This window comes from Rhinopithecus bieti, unplaced genomic scaffold (genome assembly GCF_001698545.2).
Source record: "Rhinopithecus bieti isolate Rb0 unplaced genomic scaffold, ASM169854v2 scaffold_11964, whole genome shotgun sequence".
Classification (NCBI taxonomy): domain Eukaryota; kingdom Metazoa; phylum Chordata; class Mammalia; order Primates; family Cercopithecidae; genus Rhinopithecus; species Rhinopithecus bieti.
In genome coordinates, this window is record NW_016807677.1 from 3,681,167 (window position 1) to 3,700,027 (window position 18,861).

An 18,861-nucleotide genomic window follows, 5' to 3' on the forward strand; every position below is an offset into this window, starting at 1 on the left:
ATGACCATGAGGAAAGAAGAGATCAACTTGAATACATGAGACTCCTAGAATAATTTATTCAGTAGCCAGTCTGCACGGAGGTTGAATTATTTTGGATGCCTATGAGGAGTAACATTGCACCTGTATTTTCATGTTGACTCATGCCCTTGAAGTCAGCAGTTCTTAACCTTCTGGGGATCATTGGCCTCTTTAAAAACCCTTTGATAGCTATGGACCTGGAAAAGATGAATACAATCACATATTCACCATATTCTACTTACAATCTAAGGAGTCCATTCACCCCTCAGGGTTTTCCTAAATTCAGTTATTTGAGGACCACTTGCACAAATTTGCCATGTTCATGTGTCATCTGTATTTTTACCTGATTTAGAATTTTTCTTTAAGTCACTTTATTGCTTTAACCTAACCAGGGCCTATGTAAAAATATGTATTAAATTATACATTTCATTTGTTATGTATAGTGTCTAATAAACTTTAAAATAAATGTACAACTAATTTTTTTCAATGTCCTTTCCTTTGCCACCTAAAAAGATTTCTTATGTTCTCAGTGAGAAACAATAGGTTATCACTAGGAAATATTGATCCCATTCATGGACCTCAGAGTCTACTCCAAGTAAATAAGGCTACTTTGGGGGCAAATCTTATCTAATATCATTGGTATTAAATATGCTCACTTGTTTAAGCCTGGCTGATTTTGCTCCATGAAGGTTTATGGAAACCTCTCTTTATCCCCACCTAAGAGGAATGGATGTTTACCAGGACATGAATAGGGTTAAATGACAGATCATGGATTTGAATTCTACAGGAAGTAATTTTTTAAAAAATACTGTTAAAAAGGAAATGAAATAATGAAAACCTGCATTATATGTCATTAAATATCTTACTTTAAATATGACGGAAAAAAGAGGGGAGGGATAAAAAGAAAGGAAGTGTTGCACTTCTCTCCTTCAAATGGAGTGCTACCATAGTGCATAGAAGACAAAGCTTGAGCTACAACTTGGAATTGCTTTTGTCTTGCGGATTTAAGTCCTAATTAATTGAACCAGGATTTTGCAGTGTTTGTTTGTTAGGACCCTTATTTGTGATACCAGAAGAAACTGTTGTGCCCAATTATGTGAAAAATCAGCCAGATGTGTATACTGTCATACTTTTAATAATCCTTAAGTTTTCGTTGAGTACAAATATTAATTGTGTAGTATGCATTGAAGTGATTAACATCAATGTAATTTATCATCTGGAGATTTCTGAACATAAATAAATGAGTTGTTTTGTTCAGCAAGGTGTTGACCCCTTCAGAATCAGTGAATTAAAGGCCCCCCCGTTTTTATTATAAATATGAAAGGCACCACAATCAGCCAAGTGTTCAGTTATTTGATTTTCTGGGGCATTAGCCGCTCTTCTTGTTTGTGACATTTCCCTGTTGGGTGCTCGTTTGCAAGCTCATTAATAAGGTTTTCTCATAGGAACGTTGCTGGGAATGAAGAACATACAGTAGGGCTCTTAGTTTTCTAGCTCTCACTCTGAGACTCAGCAAGGGTACAGCAGCAGCACACAGTTAAATGTTTAAAACAGAAAATAATTATGCTCCCAAGCTGGAAGAGCTCAAAGCTCTCTTCCCTTAGATGTTATGCAGAGAACAGTTTTGCTTTTTAATGTTCTGAGCTGCATGACCCTACAATCTTTCTGTGCATTTTTTTCTTGCGAATGTCTGTACAGGTGGTGTTGCCCAAATTTACAACATGGTTGATTATAGCAGAGCGTGATACAATTGTAGCACGGTTAGTAGAGCTTCAGATCTGAGGGAATGTACTCTTGTCAAATAAAAACCTGTTTAAACGGGTTTAAACGGGAACAGTTCACTGTCTGAGCATTAAGGGAAAACTGTCTAAATAGCATCAAGGTGGCAACACATAGTGACATAAGCTGGGAATTCAAAGAAAAGCTGTGACCCTCAGTATGGAATTCAGATTGCTTTGCGCAAGGGAGGAAAGCCTTCCTCTGGACTGGGGTGAATATGAAGCTCTTGAATGACTGCTGTGTGGCTTTTGCTTTCACCTATCATAGCCTTGCTCTTTAAAATGTTTGGCAAAAATCCTCATTTTGTGAGGGTTTTGTGTTTGTGCATATTTGAAAAAAAGAAAAAAAAAATCAGAGGTGAGTTTTGAAAGGAAGAATGAAAACAAAGACTCTAGAAATGGGTGTTTGAATGCCATGCCTGCTCTGATTATCATCTGACAGTTAATCGTATACGTGGGCATCATTTTCAAAATGAGTTTTATTGACTGAGTGTAGCTAGGTATTTTATAAATCCATAGCCCTGTTCATCCAAGGTCCAGAGTAGATTTTTTTTTCTTTCATTCCCTCAACTGGAGGAAAATTGGGCATTGAGGAGATGATCAAAACCTGTTCTTTATCTGTGCCAAAATAAATGTTTCTCTGGGTATCGATAGTGCCCTGCAGTGAAGGAGAGAAGAAAACCTGGAAATCAGAAAATCTTTCCTATTTGGAGTGGAGGATAACACATAGCTTCCAAGAGCAGCTTCGATATCAAATCCTCTCCTTCATCAATTCTGTTTCCAGGTTGTATTCTTCAAAGCATAATAGCTGGCGTTTTCAGATTTGGCCTGTTTCTCTCTGATCTCCAGTCTCGCTCTCGCTCTCGCTCTCGCTCTCGCTCTCGCTCTCGCTCTCGCTCTCGCTCTCGCTCTCGCTCACAGAATATGCTCTTCCTCCCACTCTCCCTTTTATTTATTTATTTTTTTAAAGCAGTGAATTGAGTTTCAGGGAAGTTATTTTAGTATTTATGATTCCTTATGAGAAATAATCAAGGAATGAAGAACCCCAATTGAAGCTAATTTTTTAACCTATTATTTCTTTGTGTTAACACAGAGTAGTGTTGGTTCCAAGTTCCTGATATTATAAGGACTATAGATTGATAGTGATACAATCTGCAGTACCAAAAGTGTCAAGAGGCTGAGTAACCAGTATTCAAAATACAAAGAGTGAGTGTTGGGCAAATACATCCTGAGCAAGACTGGAAAAACCCTTAAGTGAAAAGCCTTTGAATGCATACCCTGCAGAAAGAGGCCTGTTTTACTAAGGACCACCTCCTCTCATCTCACTGACCTTAATGTATTTGTAAAAGATGTGTCTATGTGGCTGTGGACATCGAATACTTACATAGTGAAACCAGTCTTCTAATGTACATACTTCACTTAATGGTTTTTAACTCAAGGTCAAATTTTGATTCTGTGGAAGGTTAAATAGTTGTGAAGCTGGCCTCTAAAAATCTAAAAGGAATAGTCAAACAACATCCTTTCTGATTTCCTGTAAGATACCACTTAGACACACACCAGAAGTGCTAAATAAATGTGTAGTGAGGTGGAAATATGTAAAGCAGAACACCTGGGCTGAACCTCCGATTTGGGGAGCTGGATTGACCTTCCAAAAGAAAAACGCAAGTATATTTTGTGATGAGGACTAAGAGGAACTCGTGATCTGATTGTATGTATTTTTTAATCAGTAGTAAAGGTAGAAGGAGAAGTCCATGCCCCAATATTTCTTCACTTTCTCATTCACTTATTCCTTCATTCACTCATCCAGTAACTGTGTCTCGAATGCTTACTGTGTGCCAGTCCCTGGCACTGTTCTAGTTACCAAGACTTCAAGAAACAGAGCAAAACAAAACAAAACAAAAACCCTCTGTTGTTACAGAGGGAACAGTCTTGTACAGAAAATCTTGCTATATGGATTTTCTTGCCCAGTGTTTGCTTACAAATGATGAAAATTGCTTCCAAGACACTGAAGAATATTTTGTGAGTGTGTACCCCCATTTAAAAAGCACTGGGAACAAAGCTTTCTGCCACAACACCGTGAAATCAAATTTGATTCTTCTGGGTAAACAGTAATTCTAATACCCACAAACCTACCTGAAAGTTGCAGCAAGAGAAGATTGCATTCTACTGTGGTATTGGTCTTACGTCAGTCCCATCAGATTTGACTCATCCCACTCACAATAGTTCAGGCCTCTTCAAGAGCCCAGTTTCAGTACTACAATTCATAACAACAGATGTGACAGCAGGAGGTTCTTCACCTTGCAAACAAACAAAATAAATGGCAGTGAAAATTATTCATGAATGTATTATGACAATAGAAAGCAAATCTTTTGCAAGATGTTCTCTTTACCTCCTCTGAGAGCTCTGTGTGACTCCGTTCATTCACCAGTCCCAGTCACCTGGCATTGCTAGACATGGCCCTTCTTTAGTTGCAAAGCTATCCTCTCCCAACAATTTAGACAGCCATATTGTAGGGGTTGATTCTTGCTTTGAGCTCAGACAGCCTCTAACATTCACCAAATCTCAGGTTAATCTTTGCATTGTCGTTCTACTCCAAACTCCAGTAATCCTCCATGATTGACAAAGACTCTTCAGTCAATTCTTCCTCACTTGAATGTACAGGGGCTGACCCAGACCCGCTACCCAGACATTCTGATATCATCTGTGCTCATGCTGCCCTTGAGTTCTCCCTGGTAGGACTTGAAACAATTAGCACTTGATCCACAAACATCAAATCCCATACTCCCTGGTGTTTCAGAATATTGGGTGAAATCTAAGTAAGAAACATGAACAAGAGCCTGTGTCCCAAATGCAGTTACAGAAACAGATTTGCACTCAAGTCCCTGGACCTGGTTGCATTGAGCACATCAAAGAAAATATGACACCTGCGTTTCCTGATTTAGAAATTCTCAGGAAGACAGGGAAGGTTGTGGGATCTCCGGGACAATAGGTCTCCCACTGGCTTGTCTCCTGCCAGGAGGAGGATGTCTTTTCCATTGACTCAGCTCTGCTCCTCTCTGCTACCCGGGAAGGGTGACATCCCAGTCATGAAGAAACTGCAAAGTACCTTTTACTAAAAAAAGGAATGCAAAGACCTGATATATTAGTGTTTGGACCTACAGAGGAGACTGTGCCTTTTCATTTACATAGGAAACTGAAATACAGATTACAGAATCTTGAGTTTCATCTTCTGAAAAGATCACAGAATGTGGTGCAAGGTCAGACTGGCATGAAATCAATTGTAATCTGCCAGCAAGCCATTCCAACCTCTTTAAGAGTTTCCTTTTATATGTTTTTTCCCTTTATAGAGAGAGCAAAGTACATTTAAAGAAAGTCTCATCAAATCAGAATGTCTTTCTAATATTATTTTTTTAATTGGTTGCTACTATAGTGTGACCTAAAGCCTCCTGGTATTTAACCCTCTGTGCAACTTTGACTAATGAACAAATTTTGTCTGCTATAGCAGTCTTGCTAAATGTCTTTTATGGGGTTTAAAAAAATTTACAGTGTATTATGAAAACCTCAGATCCCTCGACCTAATTGATTGGCTGTTGGTGATGCCATGTCTTTAACTGTAATGTTCTTTAAGTGTACAGACCTAACTATTTTTCTTATTTTTATATAGCAGTTCCATTTTATAATGACATTAAGCCATTCTGAGTGATACATTTCTGGGCAGTTATTGCACTTGGGTAGAAAGTATCATCTGGCTTTTGGCCTTGTGCCTTACGACACCAACCGAGGCATAAAATGATCCCCCAGAAAATGTACTAGGCTTTACCTCATTACTTAAAAATAAATCTTGGAAGCTGGTTCTGTTTCAGAAAAGATTTGGTGGGTTATAACATTTGATTTATGAACATAATTAAAATATAAATGATGAGCTCTGGGCTATTCAGTCAGCCATCTGGATTGTTAGGTATTTTGACATATTCATATTGTAGTTAGGCTCTTCAATGGAAAATTTAATGTCCCTTAGTTCTAGAGGTGCCAGTGGAATCCCAGGGTTTCTATTCCACCTGTTAAGAATGCTTAAGTTTCTCTTTCAGGACAAAGGAAGGGGAACAGAATTTGTTTTTAAGTTTCCATCACCCAGGGATAGATCTTGGCACATAGACCTTCTATAATATTTGATTCCTAGACTGGGCGAGAGGAAAGCTCATCTGCCCATGGTCAGATAATATGCCTATAAATACTGCATGTGTCAACAGAGGGGAACATTTTTCTGTATAATGCAAGCAAGACTAATGCTTACCTTTTCAGCCAGCTATTACGGTAACTGTGGCAGCTGTAGCCATAAGTAGATAGTAGATATTTCTCCAGAACTTAAAGAGTAAATTGGGAAAATCAGTTATCAAAACTGAAGGTGTATTTTTTATGATTTAGTAAGTGGTTTTTAAAATAAATTTCAGGTATAACAAATCCTTAGCTTGTTCTTCCTAATTTATGTGAATAATTGACAACTGATAAACAGCTCATTAGGAACATAAAAAAAGCATTTAACTAAAACTCAGTGGGACTGAAGAGGCAGAGTGGGTTAAGTTTTTTAACACTGTCTTTATTATTGATGGAAGTTGAGCATGTAAAATCCTTAGTGCACTGTGCTGAAAAATATGTCCTCTCTGTTTGCTTGTAAATTACATGAAGGAAAAAAGAAGAAAAACAAAATCCTTCCACAGGCCAACAAGCATTCTGCTTCTTCTTAATTAATGGCCAAAGTCAGCAGTGCATGAAAAATGTAGCCTTTCTGTAGATCAGAGATTAACCCATAAGCAAATATTACATTTCAGTCCAAATTTGGGGCTTTAAATTTAGCCTCACCCAGAATGGTTCATGGGTAAGAATGCTAGAGGTCCCCTAACTGGGAACTCTAGTAAGTGCTGCTGTTTCTGGGTATGAACTATGAGGTAGCAGGTCTTTTGTTTTCTGTGTGTCCAGTGTCATAACCTCATAACCTTCTTCTTTCATTTTTTTTTTTTTTGTATCTTTTTTAAAAACTGAACTTCACCAACGTGTGTGTGTGTGTGTGTGTGTGTTACACGACCACAAACAATAAACCCACACCTGATGCCTAGCAGTTGTAGTTAGCCTAATATGTGGCCTCTGTCTCTAAAAGGGGGTTCCCAGGAGCTCGTGAACCACCCAGTGCTAGTTCAAGGTCATCCTGTTTATTCTTCACAAGCATTTCTGCTTTTCTTTAATGACTACCTTCCCGACCCAGTTATCAGTATCTGGAAACCTCAACACCATTTTGCTCTTAAACATTTTCTTCGCCAACGTGTCCAAGAATAGAGCTGTGTAACTTGCAAGGGTCAGCTGGAGTTTCTGGGCTTGTTAACTTTACGTTCTCTGGCAAGCGACTTAGCTTCTCAGAAAGCACTACCAATTCACAGTATGCAGTGCACACTGGTGGGTGAACAAGGGGGCTCTCTGAAAAGGTTTTGAATGCCATGTAATTTTTAGAGACATGAGAGAAAGATTCGTGATAGGAAAGAGACCATAAGAATGCATCTAGAAAGCAGCCACCCCTAGTGAGGACTTCCTTGTGCAGCTTACATAGCTGTGTACGGGATGAGATTGGTTGAGCCTTGCCATAATATTTCTATCTTCTCCCTTATTCCATAGGATGAACGTTAATGAGCTAACCACAGCTTGTAAAAGGCCAAGGGGCTGTTGTTTAGGTGGTATGATTGTCTGAGGAAGTAAAACTATGGTAATTGTTTTGACCTTTCAGCCAGCCGATGCCTTGCCCTCTCACATTTATTACTCTTGGGTACATTTCCAAAAATATGCATTTACAGAGTCACAGAATTAAATGAGATAACTGATTTAGGGATTAATAGTTTGTTAGTTCAGCACAGAAAAAAACAATCTCCTAATTCCATTCAGGTTTTATTTGTGAATGTATTTGTATATGTATCTATGTTAATTCCAACTTCTGTAGCTTCCCTCCCTATTCCCTGAACTTCCCCTTATTCATCTCTCATAGCCATATCCCCACACTGACAAACACAGTTTTAAGTAGCTGGTGGAAATAGGAATGCTTACATCTCCTTCCGAAGTACCTCAATGCATTAGGAAGCTATACCTGGCTTTAATTATGGATTACCATTGGAAATGCACTTGGGAATCAGAAATCTATCCCAACATAGACTTCTGGGGCTGTCTCTCTCTATGATCTTGGATGAGCTACTTCAGTCTGTGGGTACCAGAGTTCCCATCCCTAAAACTAGGCTTATTCTACCACCAGTGATGGTCCTAGGAGAGCAGATCCTGAGTAAATGTCAGTATTTTTTCTTTTTAATGTTTGCAATGAGATATCAAAGACTTTTCCCTGGAAGGGCTCCCAAAATGTCCCAGTTCTTTTTCCTTAAAGTCATTTGAGTGGAATTCAGAAGTTCTGCTTTCCCATTTGAAAACAAGAACATAGAAGAGGCAAACTTATTAACATGCAGTGTCACAGCATATTGTCACATAGTAATATATGATATATGATAAAATGTATCAATTCTGAGCACCACAAATATCTATGGCTTCACCTCAGCATGAAGGCAAATGAGTTTCCTTTAGCTTGAGTGAGTTTGGAGATAAACTTCAGTGTAACAAACTGTGTTTCACAGGAAACGTTTGATGTGGCGCAGTTGGCTTGTGAATCTCTTATCTATTTGCTGTTCACTCCTTAGAGTTATTAGTCAATTTAATTTGAGCAAATGCCAGGATTACTAACTAATTAGAAGGGTGTTACTGAAGGCATCGGATGGGAGAGAGTAAGTGCTGGACTGGTACTGTGGGTTTTGAGGCAGTGTGTGAGTCTGATTTTGCCTGATGATATCATTTGCTAAACATTATACTTTGTGTTGTTGTCACACAGATAAGCCTCAAGTGCATATTCAGATGACTTATCCTCTACAAGGCCTAACCCGGGAAGGGGATGCGCTTGAGTTAACATGTGAAGCCATCGGGAAGCCCCAGTAAGTTCTGAAGGACAAGGTTGGCAGAGGGTCGTGCACAGTAAATGCCACAACACAGACGTATGCGTTCACCAGTCCTTGGCCTGTCACCTGTCTCCTGCTGCAAAGGATGGATGGTTTTTCAGGAACTAAAGAATATTCAGTGAGAGGGGAAATAAATATCCATAGTTCTTAATGGTCAGGACTGGGAGAAAAATTAAATGCCAGCTAAGATTGAAATCTCAGCTAATTCTATTTTATTATCATCAACATGATTGTCAGGACTATTTTCTCTCTCACATGCAAGAATAATCCTAATAAATTCTTGGTGTCCTCCCAATCTAATGATATATCTGCCACCTTTTGTGTTAATATCTAAGCTGCTACAAAGATGGTTTTAAGACTTACATTAAGCTGCTATGTTTAGGGCCAGCTGTAGGCAAATGAATTTGCCCTACCTTTAATTTTGCATCTTCTTCCCTCAAAGAAAAGTATCATTCATACATGACTCCCAGAAATATTTTTGTTAGTAAGGAAAAGCTCAGGAACTTTTCTTAAGGAGGACATATGTGCCACTTCATAAGAGAAAAAGAAGAAACAACTAAGACTGTTATTTTATTGAAAGTATAAAGGAGCCACTTGAGTTGCCCTGTGAAATGATCCAAAGTGAATTAGAGGAACTACATGTATCATCACTAATACAACAAAAGAAGCCACACAGTGGTACCACTTTAACTATTATTCAGTTTACTTAGTGGGCAGGGGACACTTCTTTTGTATTTCTAGTAAAGATTGTTTTTAACTGTTTCTGTTTCTTAGGGGAAAAAGCAAGTTGAGGATTCATGAAATGAACTAATAGGTCAATGTTGGGATTAAGGGCACTCAAACTTGAGTGGTACCCAACAAAAAACAGCATTGAGCTCCCTCTGCTGTCCCCGTAGTATGATTTTCTTTTTCCCTCAAAGAGTTTTGCTAGCCAGCATCATCACAGTTTTCATATAAAGAATTCAGAGCATCTTAACAAAGCTTCCCCAGAAATCTCTGGAAAGAAGCCTCCCTATTTTAACTAAGGAACCATCTATGATAAGAGATCAGAAAGCCAAAGAGGGCTCTAGCTGTTGTTGGTTCTCTCTTCTCATTTCAACCCTCCCTATCTTTGTACTTAGCGCTCCATGTGCTGGAATTTCCTTCCCTCTGTGCTAACCATGTGGAGTTTTAAATGACCTTTAGGAGGTGGAAAGTGGTCTTGGTTCTGTTTCACTTTCCCTCTGGTGTTCCCAAGTTATTTGGTTTTGAATGCTTCAAGCTTCAGCAGAGTGATCGTTTTCTCTTTTGAGCACTGCCAAAGATTCAGATCTTTCTTTTTGTAAACAGTTTGAATTATTCCCTAATTAGCAGCTTTCTTCAAAAATAATCCAATAGAGGAAGGAAAAAAAAAATTCTCAGAGGCCTCTTGCCACTTGCAATACCTGTGTTCGGCCACATTAACCACAGTTACAGTATATGGCTTGCTAACCTATACTTTATTTTTGTTTTTTTCCCCTGAAGAAGGTACTGCGTTCAATTGAATGTGCCACGGGGACAGTAAATTACATGTTTCCTTCAGGACATTTATGCCAGAGAAGGGATTTGTTTGTTCCTTTCAAATAGGAACTAGTATATGGTTGTGTGAGCAAGCTCACATTACTCTACTGCTACCCCTTCTAGCATATTACCTATTTATTTTCTCAAGAAATTGCATACAATAAAAATGGTAATTTAACTTGCCATTAAATGTTGTGAATATTCTCAGCACTTACCCCTACTGATTGTTTCAGCTGTCAAGCAGCAGGACATTAGGTCTGATTGCCAGGCAGGCCCATTTGCCATTGCCTACAAGGAGGACATATGCAGTACTAATTTTTAAATAATTTACTGGGTTGTGATGACAAACCCATGTGTAATTAAAGAAAAATTGGAACTTCACATCCCATTTGAAAACTGGAATGCTACTTGACAGGGCTAACTTGAGGATCCGTTCTTCATTAAGCATGGTTCTCTTGTCGTGTCGCTGCTCCTAGAGGCAGCCGTAGGAACTGGAAGGAAGTAACTTCTGAGCTGGATCTCTGCTGTCCTTCCTTCAAAATGGAAGTTTTCAGGCACAATTCTAAATGTAGCCTCAACTTCATAGGATGTTGAGGGAAACGCCTTGAAGAATGGAAGTTTTCAAAAGATACTTGGTGTGTATGCATTTTTAGCTTTGGCAAATCTTATGAAATTTGCTTTTTCCCGATGGATACAAGTGTGGTACTTTAAATCACTAAAACAAACTTGTCTCTGGTAAGCAGATGCCCTGGGCCCTAAGGGATCCATGTGGAATGCATTCCATGGTGATTAGCCTGAGAGCCCTACCCACAAGCTTGGGGCACTGCAGGTGCACACACAGGGAAAGTTCTTGCAATATGCAGGCCTCGGAGAGCCAGGAAAGAAGGCAATTTGCCAAGAAACAGATAGACATGGTGGACCAGGGCATCAAAGACAGGGTGGCATTCTGGGTAGGGGGAGGCAGGTTATGGGGAGAGGTTAAGGAGAAGAGGAAATGATTACATCTTTCCAGAATCAGAGGTGGTTTTTCAAACAGAGGCCCAAGAAAAGCACTATTCAGATATAAAAGTCCGTTCCTTTTGGTGAAACTCAAAATCCATTTAAATATCACAAGAGGCTTCTAAGCAAGTCTTGGTGTGTTAGTAACCATCAGATGAATGCATGTATCACTAGCCAAGAACTTGATTTCTTTCCTAATTAATGGGATGTTAACAATGGGTGAGCTCTGTCCTGCCTGAATTGGTGTGAAACAACACAGCAGGGCATAAAACTAGGGCACACTTATTTGCTGATTTGTCGAAGATGAATTGGAAATAATGAGACTCCTGCTTGTGGTCTGTTCAAAGTTTTTCAACACCTGATCATGTTTAAAAGAAAAAATTGTATACCAAACAGATTTTTGGAGACTTCACAGTTGTAATTCTGTGAACTTAAAATATCTCCAGTAGGTCCTCATTAATTGTGTCACCCTGCATGCGATTCATTTAATGCGTGGGTGAGAAGTTTGATGCAGACATCTTAATGGGAAATGATAATGTGACTTGTCTTCCTCCCCTTCCCCCTGCAGGCCTGTGATGGTAACTTGGGTGAGAGTCGATGATGAAATGCCTCAGCACGCCGTACTGTCTGGGCCCAACCTGTTCATCAATAACCTAAACAAAACAGATAATGGTACATACCGCTGTGAAGCTTCAAACATAGTGGGGAAAGCTCACTCGGATTATATGCTGTATGTATACGGTACGTGAGAAGATAAAATGCTCTTCTGCTAGAGTCAGTCACATGGAGCTGCTACTTGTGATTTACTCCCAAAGCTTTTGGTCAAGTTGAAAATCAAAAACCAGTTGGTTTCCTTCTAGAACTTAAAGAAGCCTGGCCTGAGGTGGACCCTAGTGTCTCCACCTGGGATAGTGACTTTCTTCTCTCCCTCTAATCATGGGGGTTTCTACTAGATTACAGTCTTTGGTCATGCTGAGAAGGAAAGCTGTGTCCTCAGGCACAAGCCATGGAGATTATGTTAGAAGTAATAACTGAAACATTCAACCTTACCAATTAGTGGCTTTTCGGCTCAGAAAGTTTACTCCCAGTGGTATTTTCCTATGATACCTGGGCTAGCCTTTCTCCTGCTTTGATGAGCAGAACTATTCTATTTTCAGCCATGAGGCTATTAAATTTGAAAAGATGTTGCAAGCCAGTAAATACTCAGACAAATACAAGGTCCTTTGTAGCTACATAAACCACCGGTAGCTACTGCTTCGGAACAAAAGCCTTTTTAAAAAAAATGTCTGTTTTGTTAATATCAATTTTCAGGATGATTAAAACCTCATGAATTTTATTCTCTAGTCAACAGATATTTATTGAGCATCTACTACATTCCAGGCATCTTAAACTTACTTCCTGTTTATAACTTACTGTTGATTTTGCGAATGGTGAATATTTTCTATTTAGTTGAGGTGTGCACCTCCTCTCTAGTTTTATAATATCAAATTAAGTCTCTTCTTTTCTATTGAAACCTCATATGCCGAGAAATAGCCATGAACTGACATGACAAAGAATGAGTAACCAGAGGCATCGACATTTCAATGTGTTATAAATATTTGAATAGGTGTGTGTGTGAAAGGGGCATTTTTTTCTTCATGTTAGCAGTGTAAATAATCCAATTTACAAGTATAAGTATATGTGAATAAATGTTTAGATACACATAAATTATACCTATGAAATATCCACACCATAGTGTCTTAAAACCAGGATACTTTCCTTATGAAGAAAATAGGAGTGGCAGTCCTTTTAATCAAATAGAAGCATGCTTTACACCATATCTGCGTGGATATTAAAATATAATCCTCAGCCTATACCTGAGATTTTTTTCCTAGCATAATGCAAAATTAAAAGATCACATCTAATCACCTTATTTGTAGACTTCTGAAGTATGTTTTCTCTATATGCGCTACCAATGTTGTCTGTAGTTCACACATGATAACATTAATTCTCCCAGTAGTTAAGGAAATCCATGTGAAGCGAACAGCTTTTCTGCGTAGGTGAGAGGGGGCACAGCATGGCCTGTTTTCAGCTGGCGATATGCGGAGCCATCTCTTTCCACAGACTGCTCGGTGGGGGTGAAAAGTACATCCCTCCCTTTTTCTGCATGTGCTCTCTTCACACAAGGGCCTGCGCCTCATGGGAGTCCCCGACATTGCTATTGCCCAGGTTTACTGGCTTTCAGTCCAGCTCTTTACAATCTGCAGATTATAAAAAGCAGTGACAAATTTCCATTAGTCTGTCATGTGCTTCCTTGATTCAGACCCTAAGTTATCTGGAAAAAACAGTTTGATTTATTGTACTTACCGCCCCTACATTTCAAGAGAAGAAACGTTTTGTGGGTTTGATGGACAGATATATTTGAATAATTTTGGATAGTAGTTTATAGCTAGTATTTATTTAGTGCTCACTTTATTCCATGCCCTATGGTAATGATTTCACATGCATGGTCTCCTTTAATCTCCACGGTAACACCAGGAGGCAGGCATTATCATGATCCCATTTTACAGATGATAAACTGAAGCTCAGAAAGGTCTCACAGTTTTCCCCAACTTCACCAGGTTTCTAAATGTGTTTTAGAACCAAAATACTTTGGCTCTAAAGTCTACAACAAAGTTTGTGTTTCTTTGTATATTCTCTTATTCTCACTGCTTTCCAATAGAACAGTCCCCTTCAATATGAGATGATCCTCTTAGAATTAACTGTCTGGGCCACAGTGCATAATTTGAAAGACAAGAAATATAGGGATCCACCTGTTTAAGGCAGGCACAGCTACATATACATGTCTCCCTAATCCAAGATGGTACACCTATCCTTGTCTCAGGACTTTCTAGATCCGTAATATACTACCCACCTCCCCTAGTCAGTCCTAGTAACAATTCTTGAGATGATAGGTTAGAATATTCACCTAAGGTATTACTAGTCTATTAACAAAATACTCTAGCATTTTGGGAAGGTGTTGAGTAGATTTTCTTTCCAAAGCTGATTTGTTGTATTACTACCGTAATTTTGGAAATCTTTTATGAACTAAAAGTTGGCATGCCTCCATATAGTTTAACTCTCTGGAAGCAACTTCTACACATGAAGAATCTAGCTGGTTAGTGCCCGAGCCCCAGTTGGTTTTATTCTTTTAGCCTCTACATGTCAAACACAGCTCATTAACTCCAATTCTGTACTTTCTTAAATAGTGGCCTCACATTGCTCTTATTGCTAGAAATGATCTAAGCACTGAGGTTATTAAACCTGTTAAGGGACTCTAATTCTTTCAGGTCACTTTAGCCAGACGTGAAGGACAACAGTTGCCCCAGTCGTGATAAAGATAATTGAAAGTGTGTGATTTGCACAAAATGGGAGGGACTGATGATCTTTCTCTGAGGTCTGTGCCTTCATTAGTCTGGTCTACCCCTTGGTTCATAATCATATTTTCAAATCACCTTCAGATCTACTCTTATTGTATTGTGGACATCACACACTTTATGTCAATACTTTAGAATAGGTGCAGAAATAGGATTATAGGCCAGGCATGGTGGCTCATGCCTGTAATCTCAGCACTTTGGGAGGCCGAGGTGGGCGGATCACAAGGTCAGGAGTTCAAGACCAGCCTGGCCAATATGGTGAAACCCCGTCTCTACTAAAAAATATACAAAAATTAGCCGGGTGTGGTGGTGCACGCCTGTAGTCTCAGCTACTCAGGAGACTGAGGCAGAAGAATTACTTGAACCCAGGAAGCGGAGGTTGCAGTGAGCTGAGATCATGCCACTGCACTCCAGCCTGGGTGACAGAGCAAGACTCCATCTAAAAAAAAAAGAAATAGGATTATAGTATATCAGGGAAAATCTCCCAGGAACAAATGTTCCTTTTCAGTGGTAGATACAGTAATTCAAGCAAAACAGAAAAATCACAGTAACTGACCCCGTGCAGGGCAGCAGGCACCTCTCTGGATATAGTTTAGTTGTGTAGTGGAGGCAGCAGGATGTCTTTAGTGCTGGGCTCAGGGGTCAGTGCACTTGGTTCATTTGTATCTGCACTGGCACCTGCAGCAGGTGTGTAGGTGCATCCAAATGAGTTTCCAGCTCACAAAATGCTTCCCCACCTGTGGCCTCCGTGAAAAGTGTGAAGGAGCAAGACTGAACATATGGCCTGAATCACTGCATTTCTCATTCTGCTTTTCTTTTAAACAGGTAGTTTAAAATTACTAACTTAATCATTTTTACTTCTTGGAGGAGAATGAGATTATTTTTAAATGACATCCTTTTTTGGACTTCTGTGAGGCTCCTTTAAAATAAAAATGTAAACTGCTTGTATCCCCAACTTAAAGGAACGGAGCCTCCCATCGAATAGAACAGTAGCTTCTTCTCTGTTAATTTCATCCAAGTGTGTTTGTGTGAGAGAAGCAGTTTGTGAAGAAAATTAAAACCTCAGATTGTTGATCAATGGTAGAAATCATTTTAAGTAGACTTTGCAACCAAGCACCAAAATAATATTTTTATAGACTTTTGGGAAGTTACACCAAGCGCAATAAAGGTGCAGTATATAATTAAAGTTTTGATGTATTAATTAGACAATCTGAGAGCTCACTTGAAGATAAAAGGACACCAGATGTGTCAGGGAGAAAAAGTTGATGTGCTTTAGATAAAATTTAAAATCAAAAGCTTTCAAATCATCTTATGCTCTATTATAGCAGAATGATTGCTTAGTTCAAAGTCTTGCTGACAATTTAACACATTCAGTTTGATCATTTGGTCTTAGAATTTTTTTTCTCTTTCATATTTGCCCTTCCCTTGTCTCCAAGTAATTTTTGAGATGATAGAAGAATATACAGTATATCAAATATCTGACAGAGGGTTCCCTATCAGGTTCCTGGCTTTGAAGGTCGAGTCTCATTTATATTTAGTTCTCTTGTTTACAAGATGGAAAACGTTCTTTCAGTTTTATCACTGTAGTCCACTTAGGTCAAGCTTTTAATATGAGCAAAGGCAACTTATTAATATTTATAAGTTGTAAAATTTATTGACTTTTAAAAAATAAAATCTCAGTAAAATCTCACATGCCTGGAACTTGATATTTACTGGTGACATTCTCTCTTCTTTGTATTTATTATGAGTGTAGAAGTAGTTTTACTTCCTGCTGGGATGTATTGATGGAGAATAATGAAGTTAACAGTCACAGAGAGCAAGTGTGCAGGGGCACACTCATCCTTGGCTGGTATGAGCCCCCTAATAGAACAGCACTGCCTCCTCCTCCTTCCTCCCATCTGTAAAAGCTGAAACGAAGTGACAACCATTGTACCCTCTTGGTACTGAGTTGATTTAACCTCACCTTTGAAATCTGGTAGGGAAGAGGGGTGTTGTGTGTTTTGATTTTTCCTCCCCTCTCTTCACATCTCCTCATCCCTAATTCACTTCGTTAATGAAAATTCTCTTTTCTTCTTTTCTCAGCCCTTCCAACTAAGGCTTTGGGATATAATTACAAGACATAAATCTTGCAGGGAAAGAACTTTTGGTTTTAAAGGGGGAAGCCATCAAACAAACATCTCAATGTCCTCATGCCTTTGTTTTGTCATTACTGGTCATTGTTGTGTTCAGCATTGTGGGTTTGATTTTCCTTTTTTTTTCTATCCAGATCCCCCCACAACTATCCCTCCTCCCACAACAACCACCACCACCACCACCACCACCACCACCATCCTTACCATCATCACAGGTATGGTACCTTCATTACCATTGAAAATGTCCTGAATGTATATTGTCTTTCTGGTATGTATAAAAGAAGCCAAAAGTTCCCTTTAAATCCTTGAAATTTAATTGTTCCTTTATTTTGGAACTCCAGCGACATTAGATACTACGTTCTTAAGTTGAATCTTAAGGACCTCAGAAACATCCAAGCATTTAACAGTACGTCAGATATTTTGCAGCTCATGCATAAAAGAATTCTTTTTGAAACATCACTATTCAAAGCAAAATGCTAGGGAAAATGGCAGCTGGCTGCTAGAGAACACGCCTATAGCTTCTGCTTAGCCATGTTTGATGAAATGGTAAGTACTGTGGCTTTCAATCTTGTCTCTGTCTTAGTTTCATCTCAGTCCCTGTAAGGGAAAATACACACTCCTAACTTCAATGTGCCTATTTGGGCCATGCTACTAAATGCATAGTCATCCTTCCTGCTCCAGAGAGTACCCGCTGACAGTGTTACTACCTGTTTGTGTTGCCTAGGTAGTCACAAGAGATCAGAGGGAGTCACTGTCTTTTCCATGCTGAGCACTCGCGTGCCCCTCCCTGCCCTCGGTCACATATTGGAGGAGTAGAAGAGGCAGCCACTGTGGTTCTAACTCTGCGGCTTTATCTTTTTGGACTATCTGAAACTCTTATTCAGCATGAGTTTTACTGTCTCTTGTTTCTGTCACTGAGGGAGGTGGCATGCCATCCAGCCCTTCTGGCATCCAGTGGCTCTCTCATACTGCTTGATGTGGCTTGTCTGGGAGCCATGGGGTTTCCTCTGCCTACCTAAGTAGGAAAGCTTCCAGCCATACTAGGTCCACTTGACATGAAGGATTTCCATAGATAAGGCCTTCCCCACCTGTGTTTACCGGGACTTAACCACAAAAACATGTGAAATTAATTATTCTGTGAGGAAAAAAAAGAAAAATCTCTTGAAAGAGTAACTTTTCCACTGCATTTTGTTAACTGGTGAGACTGCAAGGACTGGACTTCTTTATGAACACTGAGTATTTGACTCCCCACCCTTCATGGTCAGCTCCTTTTTAGCACCCTAGATATCATTGCTATCCTTTTCATCGACATGCTGGAGACATTTCCAGTTTTTGTGGGAGTCAATAAGATAGAGATGATGAAAATTCAAAGTGTTCGAAGAAAGAGGAGGCCTCATCAGTTGACGGAATATAACAATAGATTGTCTACTCTCAGTTTTCTTCACTTTTCTGCCCATGACAGTGGAACAAAGAGAACCCTTGAGGAGGCCAGTGCTTCTCAACATTGGTCACAAAACCATCAGTGCCAGCACTTAATTTAAAATCTTCTGAAAATCCATCAATTGGTTTTCATGTCTCACTCTAAACTCAGCTCCAACCAGGCTGCTTCCTAGATTCTTGTCTGTGTGTGTTTCTGTTTTGGCTCTTTGTTAATTCCCTCTGTAAACTTAAGTAAACTCAGTTCGTTGGTCTAGCGAATTGATTCCTTCCATTTTCTATATCATTCATAAGCATATCAAAGATGCTTCTTCCTAACTCTGATTTCCAGAGTAACCGTGCTATCAGCTTTTCATACTAAGAACTAGATTTTTACCTTTTCAGATTTCTTGCCTCTTACCCAGTTCATAAACCAAATTAGACTCGTACTCTTGTGAAGGGCCCTTTAGATATTAGTATAAAATGTATTGCCTAATTCTCCATTGCCCTACATATGTTAACCCTTTAAGAAAACATATCAGCAGTCTAT

At 39.2% G+C, this 18,861-nt stretch overlaps 1 protein-coding gene across 6 annotated transcripts in view; it reads left to right on the forward strand.

Annotated features, from left to right (window-relative positions):
- Window positions 1-18,861, forward strand: part of CADM1 (cell adhesion molecule 1) — a 333,382-nt gene that overhangs the window by 280,579 nt on the left and 33,942 nt on the right. For 3 of the 6 annotated variants that reach the window (XM_017883129.1, XM_017883130.1, XM_017883132.1), the window contains exons 6-8: window positions 8,707-8,806; window positions 11,937-12,109; window positions 17,030-17,110. In XM_017883129.1, coding sequence (XP_017738618.1) covers window positions 8,707-8,806; window positions 11,937-12,109; window positions 17,030-17,110 — 354 coding nt within the window. The remainder of the gene's footprint in view (window positions 1-8,706; window positions 8,807-11,936; window positions 12,110-17,029; window positions 17,111-18,861) is intronic. The other 3 variants (XM_017883131.1, XM_017883135.1, XM_017883133.1) reach the window with 1 other exon arrangement.